Raw genomic sequence first — 13,097 nt, 5'->3', positions numbered from 1 at the left:
GGAGGTAAGGAAGGAAACCCCTACTGCATAATGGACTCGCCCTAGATAGTCGCGCGTGAGCACATGTTATGCATAGGCGGTCGGGCAGCAGTATCGTCCGAGCAGCAAACGACCCGGCCTGTTGTTCTCTGGAGTAGTTTTGCTGCATGACAACGCGCGTCCACATACGTCAGCTGTTACAAAGAACAAGTTGGCGATGTTTGGGTGGACAGTGTTGGTACACCCACCATATAGCCCTGATCTATCGCCATGCGACTTCCAAATCTTCGGTCCGTTGAAAAATTCATTTAAGGGTCAGCGCTTCCACTCGGACAATGAAGTCATGGACAATGTTCGCAACTGGTTCTGATCTCAGCCAAAAAAGCAGTTCTACGAGCAGGTTATTCGCCGCTTGGTGAAACAGTGGGACAAGTGCTCGTGTAACTTTGAAAATTACGTTTGAAATAAACCTTGTTGATTTCATTCTGTGGCCCCCGTTCCGTTTTCATTTGATCCACCCTAATACTTAATTTAATATAAAAACTGTAGTCCACGTATCCCACCCGTGACAATGGAATGCCCAAAACTATTTCTAATTTTGGACCAGTTAGATATAGTGAAAACACATTTAACTCGTTTATTTCCGAATTATTTACATTTGTACTTACCTTATATGCGTCGTTGCTAATTCGCTACACTAACACTTATTAACCGAAAAATTATGGTTTTTAGGCTAACATTGATCCACAAACCATTCACGGAAGGTTAGGTTAGATTCAGTTAGGTTAGGCAAACATAGAAAATTAAATTGAAAAAAAAAAACCAGCTCACACATCATCTTGTAAAACTACCGCGTGGTTGCACGAATTGAAAAAACACTATTCCCAGCTTCCAAAAGTCCACATGAACTCAATTCCGTAAGTACTTTCCCGTCATTTCTCCTGTAAATTTGAAGAAATCTGTTTTCACTATATCTAACTGTTACCCTAATTTTTATGTGTTCTCAATTAGGACCATTTCGGCACCGTTCCCAATTAAGACTGTTCGCAATTAGGACACAACCTGACAAATCCCTACCACGAAGAAACGGTAAGGGCTTAAAACTCCAAAGTGCTCTTCCTGGCCGACCTTGGGCATCTCTTCCCTGGCACTTAACTTCAAAGCCTATTTGCAGAGGTTAATTGTAGCAAACTAACAAAGGGAATGCGTTACGTGCACACTGCTTCAGCTGCAAAGTGCTTCGCAATCGGTCCCGTCAAACATGGCTTCCGTTATTGTAAGCTGAGAAGCTCCTCTCTATGGGGTAATTGCTTCAACAGACCTTGCTTATCTCTCAAACAGATTTTCGGTGATTTCCGATTCGCAGACTATCGACACCAGATCGAGCGAGGGATCTCAAGTACACATTCTCCTTAACAATCGTAACGACTCAGAGATCTATTGTTGTATGAGCAATCTCATCAGATATTCGCATTGGATGCATTGTATTTGCTGTTTTCACACAGGCTAATACGGAATTGTGAATGAGTGAATGTATATGGGGCATACCATTGTAACCGGCGAGACACGTGGACTATATTTCTTTGATATTAAAGTAACTCTCTCTTCTACTGATTAGTTAAGCAACATTTTTCTTACAGTTTCTGTGCAATGAAATATGAAACTTAACACTGTTGGTTGAACATAACTACCCTCAAAATACTTTCCCAGATTTGTAGCTATAAGTGAACAATTTTGTGTCATTGGTGGGACAGACGAAACACTTCACTTAATAAGAAGTTTATTTTAATTTCTGTGAATTTTCAAATTATGAAAAATAAATTATTTAAAACAAAGAGAGAAGGTAATTGACCTTTGAATATTCTAGTGGAGTTGAGGGGGAATTGTAACAGTTAAAGGAGATATTAGTCTATTGGTGTCACGTATGAGACAATACAAAGTACAACTAAATCAAAAAGTTAAAATGGAAGAATAATATGCAAACACCTTCTACTTTCTAACTTAATTATGTATAATAATTGAATTTTCATCCAACAAACAATTATAGATTGTTGAGTTGAGTTGGTGTTTAAAGTCCACTTTATGCACATTAAGGATAATCGGGACTGGACCTACAGTTTAAAGTGGGATCCGAACCACTTGTGCCTCCGCCGGGTGTCGAACACGGGACCCCTTGATTACAAGGCAACGACTCTACCACTGCGCCATCGGGGAGGCCCTAATTTTAGGTTGTTCATTTACAAGATAGGATAAAGTTACAGCATTGCATTTAATTTTAAAAATTTAGGTTCAGGGCACTTTCACATGAAATGTCCCATATGCATGTTATTTAAGAAAGTATGGGAATGTTATGTGTAGAATGTATAGCAAAAGTATCTCTTCATGTATTAATGAAAAAGTATCTCTTCATGTATCTATTCATGTATAAATGTATTAAATTTAAACAAAAAGAGCCAAACGTAAAGCTGTAGGTCCAATAAAGTTTGGTGATGATAATGACCGAGGAGAGAAGGGGGGAGGTTCCCAGGGGGTCCAAGCCCCCTCGAAAGATAACAAAGTCGAAAAAATGAAATAACAAAAGAACTTGTTTGGTGTTGTACTATAATACGCGTATGAAGTCGATTCATTTCCTCACAACATAAAGGTAAGGTTTAGATTGGGATTATACAGATTTACGTTGACAGTGCCTACGAAAGTTAGGTTTACCACTGCCAGTAATGATACATATGAAAATACAGGGGCTTTACTACTATTCATTAACTGTACCTAACAAATTTTTCGGTATTTAATAAAGAATCCATTAAAATATTATTGACATTAATTTCTTTGGAGGATAGCTGTCTTTACAAAAATTTTAGTCATGTTAACTAAACATAAGCTAGATAATGAATACGTGCGGTTATATCTCTATTCTTATTCATATTTTTACCTTTTAATACATATATACAATAATCTTATTAGTCGATTAATTATAAACTTTATTATTATTGCAACATGTAAAATACTTGGTTCGGTTCAGTTCCGGAATATGTTTCTAAGCTCTGTCCAGGGAATCTGAAAACAAGTCTTCCGCGCAAGTAGTGACGCGAGAGGGGAAGTGAGCGAACGAAGAGGAAAATGCGGCTGCAGCTACCAGCTGTTAGCAGCACCGCGTACTGCTTGGCTCCGCCCACTCGATTTCTCCCCTTCTCCACCGTTATGCCCGGGCTTGCTCCACAGATTCCCGAGACAAGAGTGTAGATGACGTATAGAAAAGTTACTCACTCTGGAGGAGTGCCCCTGAGGACAAAGGAAGTGAAGGTGATCTGGACTCTCTCCCGCTGGCGAGCCACGAAGGTGTAGATGCATTGGCGGGAGTGACCTTCTTCATTGAGCAGTTCAGGGGCGTGGAAAGTCCCGTTGCGCGGCCCGCTCTCCCGACTCACAAACGTTTGGTCGCACTCTGCGGAAAGAACACAAGAAAAAGTTAGTTGATAAACAGAAAAAACATTGTTTCACAACACACAGTATGAACAATAAACTTTCGTTAGGAAAGCAAGTTTTCAGTGAGCAACCAAGATATATTCCACGGGTAGAGAGCTAGTGACGTAGTTGGGTCACAAGCGACCTGGAAGGCCCTAACATGTAACTTCTTCCTCACGTAGCAAAGCCCGGAGATGACTTCCTCTCAGGCTAACGATAGGCTGGCACCACAGCCAACATAACACTGCATGTGCTTTGTGACCTGTTTATACAATATGCAAGCTTGTTATTATACCGGATGGCCAGAATTAAAGTTACCCAACTCAGAGCCCTCTGTAGCCTGTTTGAGGCATCGTAGAACTCTGAAATTTGGTGAATCCACCACTATGCAGACCATGGGGAAGAGGATGGCGATAAAAAACAATTCAATTTTCCGCCACCAGGTTCAAATGTGGCGCTGTACTTCCATGATGGGTTGTAATAATGACGTGAACTGCTCACTGCTCCAATTGGTTAAGGATTTGCCTTTACCTTGCAATCTTGTAATAAACGAGATATTATTTTCTCGCAACTTCCAGCCACTAACAAATGTCTTTCTAATTAATAACTCAGCTAAATCACTTAACGTGATTATTTGTACAACCAATCATAGAAGTACAGCGCCACATTTCAACCTGGTGGCGAAAAATTGAACTTTTTTATTGCCATCCTCTTTCCTATGGTCTGCATAGTGAATTCATCAAATTTCAGAGTTCTACGATGCCTCAAACAGGCTACAGAGGGCTCTGAGTTGGGTAACTTTAATTCTGGCCACAAGGTACATACTACAGCCGGGAAGAAATAACCTGGCAGTAACGTCACTCCCTGCTAAGTCAGCGTTGCCAACTACTATGAAAGGAACCATAGCACGAGTAAGAGTACGAGCAGCAAGAATCGCGGTGCAAACTACCAATCTTCAATTTAATGTTAGCACTGCTAGATGTTTATTTTATGTTTGTTTATTTTAATTATTTCATATAATTCGGCTTTCAGCAAACTTTCTGCATGCGGAATATTGTGAGATGATAGCCACGACTCATTTCATCCTTCTGCTGTTTGATGTTGGGATTTTTTTCAGTAACTTCTTGTGGTATGGAGGATTGTCACACACAATAACAAGTTTGGGGGCAGATTGGAAAGAAGCTGTTCTTCGAACCACAACATAAAATGGTTAGCGTTCATCTCCCCATGATAGTCACAAGAAGTTGTTTTTGAAAGGAACACTAACTTCGCCCCTCCACAAATCCACTTTCACCACCGGCATGCACAATAATAAACCTGGGACCCTTTCCTGTTGGCACTTTTAACCCCCCCCCCCCCCCGAATCTTTGGAATCCAGCCACACTTTGGGGACAGTGTGGTGTGTGTTCACGAAACTTTCATCCATATAAATGAAAGACCGGCGGTTTGCTCTGTGCGCAGTTCTTTAACTTCACGCAAAAATGATCGCCGCAACGCAACGATGCTGTTTCGTTCAAGGAGTAGCTTCCTGCTGTTTACGCTGTGCTTTTTTAAATCTGAATCCTAATTTTCTTATGATCATACGCAACGACCAACGCGAAACCTTAAAATTAACATTTTCTTGCAGTTCCTTCATCAGTTTATGTATGGTGACAACAATGCCTTTCGTGTATTAAACAATGGATTGTTTGGCGCACGACTGCTTCATCAAATCCAGATTTGTGACACGTTGCTGGGCGTTCGGTCGGTTCTTGCCCGCCGTTGAAAAAGATTTCCCGCTCGCAATCGCAACACATTTGTGTTTCTTCTTCAAAATTCTCCACACAGATCTTTCACTGACACCTGTCGCCACGCGCGTTCTGTGAACAGCTGTGGTTTTGTTTTCATCGCAATCAAAGTACTTATACACATTGAAAACTATTTCTCTTGTATCGCTGTGCAAGGGCTTACCTTTCTTTACTCCACTGCTCATTGTACAACAATGACAAAACCAACCAAAAAACCCTCCCTAACAAAGAAACAAAATAGCCTGCAATCCCTCGCTCGTAGCTGCGGTTTGTTAGACTAATGTAGCAGTGTGGGGGTTTGCACGCCTGCATCACCCCTCTCGGAATGATTTCGATTGGTTTGCACGCCACCTTGTCGTCCGCTCTAGCGAATGAGCCTTCGCTTCTGGAAGGAGAGGTGAAGGTGGGAGATGACGTCACTGCCAAGCTATTTCTTCTGCGCTGTAGTGTACTACATGGTACCATTTTTGCTCGCTTGTACTCGTTCGAGTTTCCCACGCTCGAGCGTTTACAATGGAATATCATTTTAATGTCACAATATCGTAGACACATATGTGTAAATTATCCGTCCTGGCATTTTCAGCCCACAATCATATCTATAATTTTCATATATCACTGTGTATTGGTAAGATAGACTAAACTCAATTTTAACATGGAGATGATGACTATGTTCACTTAAGTTTCAAATCCACTGAGTCTTTCACCTCACGATCCATACTTGAGGGCGCGCCAGACAAATTACGGTTATACGTGTACTACTGGGCTTCGATCGTATACCGCTCGTTTTGCCTGTTCGAGCGTTATTCGCTCGAGCGAAGCAACTCTCAATTGCGTACGCCATCTAGCGTCTTCCGTGCGAACTACTTGGCGCTCCACCGAAATCCTCTTTTGTAGCACTCTAGTGCAAACCCTGGAGTGGATAATCCTGAAAATTTGTGATACTTTAGGTGCATTGCATGCTTTGGCTACAAGGTTCTAAACACATGTGCGAATGATGGATAACAATTTGAATCTAAATACCCCTCTTCATGAGAATTATTATATATACTAGGTAAACACAGTTATATATTTTAAGACAAATTGGGTTTTGCCTTTAGCATGGACGTGGTATAACCATAAACTTGATGAATACAATATCTACTCGCAAAACTTTTTAACATGAAAGCAAGCATAGTGAAGAATGTTTTTCCGCCTGTTGGTGATTGGTGAATAGTGGCACACAATCCCCAAGTTGGTCGAAACACAACATTATCTTTTTTTGCTTTTTTTCTAGGTTTTGTTTTCTCCGTGGTTTACTTATTTCGTGTTTCCGGTTTCTAAACGAGACTTCAAATAACCGTATTCAATGGTACCCTTTTATTGTAAGGAAATAAAAAAAAATCATGCACTGGTAAAGATAGCAATTCTCCTTGTCAAGAATTTTAGATCGCTGATTGTCTTTACTTTTAAAAAGATTAAAGTTATTGTTAATGTAATTTAATAATAATAAACAGTACATTATTAGAAATTGTGGAATTATTCCCTCTGAAACGTGAACAATAATATCCTTGACTATACACACTCAGTTAATCGCAAGCATGTTAAAATTAAACCTTCATTAAGAAAAGGTTCAAGATTATTTATCTAAGTTATAACCATGAAGAAATACAAGATTAAACATATACCTGTAACAATCATGTCTTTTACAATCTTGCGCACACATATACTGTATTTAATTTGTGTATATTTATGGAGAAAATATAGATAAATATGCTACTCCAAACTTTAACGGTGATTAGCAAATTGGCCAACATAAATTTACTACTTGAAGATTTTAAATACTAATTTAGGTTTAATTCGTAACAAAGTTAACAATTATTTTTGGTTTATTACATGTTATATTCTAATACCACAATGTATTTGTTAAACTGATTTAATGGCTATTACAGTTTCAGTTTCTTTTTACAAAAAATAATGATTTAAAACAGATCTAGTTTTGGCAGCATTTGAACAATAGACCTAGATATCCCATTATCGCTTAAAATATGAATTTTATATAAATAAGCGCGAAAAAAATCAAGTACCAATTTTGCAAAACTAATGCCATATTTATTAAACGTGGTTTAATAATTTACGAATTTGAGACAATATTTAGTTTTAGCACATTATGACATGGAATCAACTTTTCATAAAACATACCTATGTGCACTTCTGATTGTACATAAGTGATATATCAACACAATGCTATGCTACTCTAACTACAAACGCTAACTACTGATATGTCATGCTTCTAAAGAAAGAAAAAATGATCCAAATTAAAGGCAAAGTGGTGGGAAGGAACATAATATTGTGCTGTTTTTAACACGAGAAAAACAACAATGTGCATATCAAAATAGATTGAAAGTGCTGGTGAAAGTGCTTGTTCCGCAACAAAACTATTCATGAAGCGGTACGAAAAATCTCTAGTGATCTATCCATCTACGTGCAATTGTTCATGGATTGCCAGTTCGTGCAAATAAGTAAAGTACGATTTTCGTGGTTCAAAACCGAAAATATTTAGTTTCCGAAATATGCAATGCTCAGAAGGAAGTCAAGCATTTCACGAATACAATTTTTCTCAATTCCCCTGTTCCCAGTGTTAATTTTATGGCCGTTTATTTTGCATATAAAAGAAATGTTTCCTTTGTGGTGTAACTTTTCTGTACTATATAATTGCTTTTAAGCATTTACATATTGCTTTAATGTACAACCAATATATCCCTTGATAAACATGTACGTTTGTAGCATAGAAAAGTCACGAATATAGGAAAGTAATATCAGTGAAGGAACGTTGTTTTTTATTTACAAATAAAAGTGCACAACATTTCAGTAATTTTATAAACAGAAAACAATTAAAAATGTATTTAAATTGCGAAACGAATGCTATGATACAACCATTTATATTGTTGCTGTAAAAAGATTAATAAATGTAAATAACTTTTCATTTTTACATTTTTTTTACTCGTTCAAACTAAAATTGTTGTAATCAATATATTTATTTTATCTATACCATGTTACGTAACCGTATAACAATACGTATTTTTAACTCATAATGTCCTAACAAGTTCAGTACTCATTTCGCTCATTAAATTCCAAACGCCACCAATATGCCTTTCGTTTTAAGTGTAGGTACTTACTAAAAGGCTTATAATATCTGAAGCTCTTTTCAGAAAGTATAAACGGTTTATACTTAACAAGTCGTTGCTTTTCCGCAATATTTGACAACTAATTCCTTGTACAGGGGAACTATTTCCATGCAGTGTATCAACTTCAGAGCGAGTCATCCTCTCGTCACTGTCCTATCATTTCGTGTGGTTCTCGTAGGTTACTGACGTCAGCTCACGAGAGCGCCAATCGAATGCTCTTGCTACGGACAGTAGACTCGCTGGACAGCAGCTTAACAGAGACCCGCTGAATATAATTTTTATCTTTTATTTAAAGCTAAGGAAAGCTTAGATTAAAAAAAAACGTGAACTTGTTGAAAACAATAAAAAAAACTCTTTATAATCTATGGCAATCCATGAACAATGAATGCAAAAAATACACGTAGGTCAGAACTTTGGGAGGCAACACACGAGAACATACTTGGAGCTTTGGTAGGATAAGAAGACAAGTCTCCCACAAGAGGCACGCCCCCACCTCCTGATTCTACACTGTCCGCTGCCTCGGGAACTGGTCAGGGGGACAGAAGTATAAAAGAGAAAAAAAGAAAAGACGACAGCTGTTAGTAGACGTTTTTTGAAATCACAATACAGAAAAAAACAGTAACAGATCAAACAAAAAGACAACAGCAACTACAAAAATATCAAAGTTAATTTCGTGTTTAGACCATGGAATGATCGTGTACTGAATTTGCATCATTCGTTTCATCGGAATATTTGATTTTGTTTGTCCTCAGCACAGATCCTGTAACATGAAATCTGGAAGTAGTGTTAAAAATTTCTACATTGTAACGATTTCCACTTTCGCGTGTTTTTAAAAAAGGATTAATCTGGAAAATATATACTTATTCTAAGTATAAATATTGGAACATTTACATTATTTTAAAATTAATAATATTAAATTCGACTTCAAAGAAGTTTAATAATTAGTATTTATCGTGAAGTATGATTGAATCTCTTAACATCTTAATTTAACATTTGAGAGATAATCTTAGATTTTAAATGTTTTTTAACTACACGTATTAGAGTTAATGATATTTCTATGGTTTGGCAGACAGAATAGATGCATGCCTCTTCACAATCGTAAATTCAAATATAAATTTCAATTATTAGGTTTTTATTTTTTCGTATCAGCTGTCAAATTTATAAAACGTTTCGATGAATTGTTAATTAATTGTAATGACTTGTACGATGAAATATTTCACGATTGTTGACAATTTCACACAATGGTACGAAGCTATGTCACTACAACAAACTGTTTCTGATACTCATATGGATTGAAAACTAGTTTTAAAATGCAATTAGTTTAGAACTAGTGATGATATCTGTAATTTTATTTCGTCGGAGCGTTAATATCTGAAGACATTTTCATTTATGTAGCGAGCGATCGAGTTACGTTAATTTTACATTTATGATGATACAATCTCCATGTAGTAATACTATAGTGCAGATCAAACTTTTTAAGCTGTTCAATGAATAGTAGTTTTATTTTTATTTTTTTTATTTCCGAGGGTTGACTTGAAATGTACATAATGTTTTACATCTAGGAAAACATTTACTTCCAGTGTTTGCAGTTTATTTGCACTGTACCATATTCAAATACAGGAATAGTTAAGAATTATTATTATGTACTAAATGGGTAATAGTAATTATTGAAACTATTGTTTCACATTTCAAAGTTTGTGTATGTACAACGTACAAGACTACAGTTTTCATGGTTTCTTATTTTCCACAACACTTTCATCACTGAGTTCTCATTATATCTCTTGTACTTGCAGTGTACAAATGTGTATCTTCGTTTACTCTTAAACAGACGAATCGTGGTTTCTCTTTTATTCCAATGCTCTTACATACTAGTCTATAAAATATATGATTTCTGGTAATATATCTTTTCAGTGAACCTCAAATAGACGCACGTGTAGAACAGATTATTTCTTGAATGTATGGTTGAAAAATGTCGAGGAAGTGATTACTTTCGTTTCTTAAAGAATATAACTTGAAAGACTAATGTTAATATTACTTTGTGTCAGTATTCGCTATGTAGAAAAAATATATAAATCATGTACATCATGTACAGATTGCTGTAGTTTAGGAGAATCACTGTTTCATTACTAAATGTTAAAGTATGATAAGGAACTTATCGAGAAGTCTACAGCGAATATTACGACATATCTATTTGTATTCAGCAAAGTGCACTATATGTATATTATATATATAGCTATAATTTCTTCAATGATTATTAAATGGTTTGTTTTACGGCAAATCACAAGTAATCAATCAAATGAATACAGACTGGTCAATTAATATACACGACCAAAGACATCAATTGTGAATTAAATGTCTGTAGAAAGATTAAAGTAAATTATATGAAAGAAATTATTACTTATTACAAAAATAAATGTAAATAAATGTTATTTGCTACTACAACATGAAAATATATACTATATTATCCAACTACACACTATATTTCTTAACACTACACTACACTGAAATACTAAATTACAACTTTCACAAATTACTAATGAAATTGCACACACACTACGAGAAAATTCTAAAGAATACATTAATGAAATTTAAATATGTATGTATATTTAACATATTACAACAGTTTATTACAAGTTTGGTACAACACATATCATGCAGTAACTTACAAACACATTTACACTTTTCATACAGACTTTGTTAACATATGCACATCAAAATTTCCAGTGTAAAATGTCAGGGAATAAGTTAGTTCATGTCACCTAATAATCGCTACACTTAAAAGACAAAAGTTTTGTTGTAGAGGAATGTAATTTTTGGTATGGATTCCATACGGAGTTGATCGTAAAAATAAAGAAAAGGAGAGGAAAAAACACTTGTTCCATTGGGGCGAATTCGGTGGAAGGGGCACAAAATTAAATTCTCGCAAGGGGAGCAAAACTCTTCAGCTGATATTCTGGTCGTACTAATTTGATTTGATCTTTTTGTTATTTAGCGCCGCTTTTCTTCCACTTTTGGCTAATCGCGACGATGAAGATGAGTTATGTTATGATGACATTGATGAAGGGCCAATCGAAAAGTGCACCAATTTTCAGGCCAGGATTCAAACGAAGGATCCCTTGTTTCCTTGCCTTTCATTCATCCTCATCGATACAATAAAAGGTGACGTGCTATTGCAAGTCTAAATCCGCCGACGTCAGTGGCGTAAGACGCCAGGGGTCCCGGATTCGAATCCAGACCTGAGCATGGGTGTTCTTTGGGAGCATTCCTGCATCAATTTCATATCATCACTCATCGTCATCGTCGCGATTAGCTAAAAGTGGCAGAAGAGCGAAGTAAAATAAGGCAAGTCAGTCAATCAAAATCTAAATACAAATCTTTACAAGGGAATATAAATCACACAAAGGAGCAAGCGCCAGTGCATTTCAGCGTCCATCACGCCAAGTGTCACTTGCGGAGCCGCTGCTGATAGTATTTAAATCGCGTGCGAGTAATTATTCAGTGCTTTATGGCAACACGTGTCACACTCATTAAAATTGCACCGCAGTAAACACGTTGGCGATGGAGACCGAGTTTATCCAAAGCGGAGAGCTTGTTTGCTTTGGTTAAACCAATCCGCTGGCGATGAGTTGGGTAGATAGGACGTCACTTGTAAGCAGGGGCGAGCTGTTAGGTGCGGAGGCGGGGGGTGAAATGCGTTTGAACGCACGCAATGAATTATGCATTGAAACGAGCGACAGCCATCGCTCTTGCAATGGATATTTCTGATTCGGGCTTGTATGCTTGTGGGCCTTAGCCGAACACCTGGCGTCGTAGCGCGCTGTGATAACCACTCCGCCACGGAGGTTCGGCGGTCCATAACTGGTGTCTTTCATGGTACAGTAAAACCTCATTAAGCCGAACTTCGCTTAATTCGGACAGGCAAAAAAGAAGAAGAAAAAGCAGAATGCAAGATTTTTTTAATGTGGCTAGAAGTCAACAAGAGAACTTTCCAAAGAAAAGGCAGTCAACCACTGATGAAATTCTGTTTCCCGCAGACCTTGTACTGTACTGTATAGTGAATTTTGGCCTATACCCTTTAAATGTACCATAATAAACGTATTTTGTTGCTATAAACGGAGTTTAATGCACTTTCTTCTGTTCTTTTAGGTTATTTCAGTTAATCCGGACTTTCGTTAAACCGGTCAACTTATCCCCCCCATTAGTTCGGATTAACGAGGTTTTACTGTACTTTGTATGTTCTTAGTAACGATATGATGTATTTAATTACAATTTTTGGGTGCGTCGACACATATGGCCATTTCGTACCCTTCAATGTATACGGGAAATTATAACATGATTATAACCCATGGCGCACCAGCCCTTGAGGGCAAGGGCTTACCTGCCGACCTCACTCCCATATGCCTCAGGAGAGGTGGAGGATCATCCAACCATTTACTGGGTGACGTGTGGTCAGCACAAAGAATCCCCCGACCTCGTTGTAGGTTTTCATGACAGGGTTACGCCACTCATTCGTAGCTTCCCAAATTTCCTCATAATGATGGCTGGCCACCGATTCCATGCACAGCCCGAAATCTCTGGAGACAAGTTATTACGCTTTCCACCAGGAGATTCGAACCACTGTTTTCCACTTAAGGTTTCATGGCTACTGCTGATATTTTACTTGTATTAAAGCGTTCAAAGATGGACATCAAGTTTGAACTTGGTT

General features: G+C 37.4%; 1 protein-coding gene across 1 annotated transcript in view; it reads right to left on the bottom strand.

Annotated features, from left to right (window-relative positions):
• LOC146003648 (dorsal-ventral patterning tolloid-like protein 1) overlaps positions 1-13,097 on the bottom strand; it is a 596,739-nt gene that overhangs the window by 50,600 nt on the left and 533,042 nt on the right. Inside the window, exons 4-5 of the mRNA XM_083141997.1 lie at positions 8,832-8,918; positions 3,244-3,421 (exon numbers count right to left, since the gene is read on the bottom strand). Coding sequence (XP_082998123.1) covers positions 3,244-3,421; positions 8,832-8,918 — 265 coding nt within the window. The remainder of the gene's footprint in view (positions 1-3,243; positions 3,422-8,831; positions 8,919-13,097) is intronic.

This window comes from Lepisma saccharinum, chromosome 20 (genome assembly GCF_977018435.1).
Source record: "Lepisma saccharinum chromosome 20, izLepSacc3.1, whole genome shotgun sequence".
Taxonomy (NCBI): domain Eukaryota; kingdom Metazoa; phylum Arthropoda; class Insecta; order Zygentoma; family Lepismatidae; genus Lepisma; species Lepisma saccharinum.
This window is presented reverse-complemented; position numbering and strand designations above follow the sequence as displayed.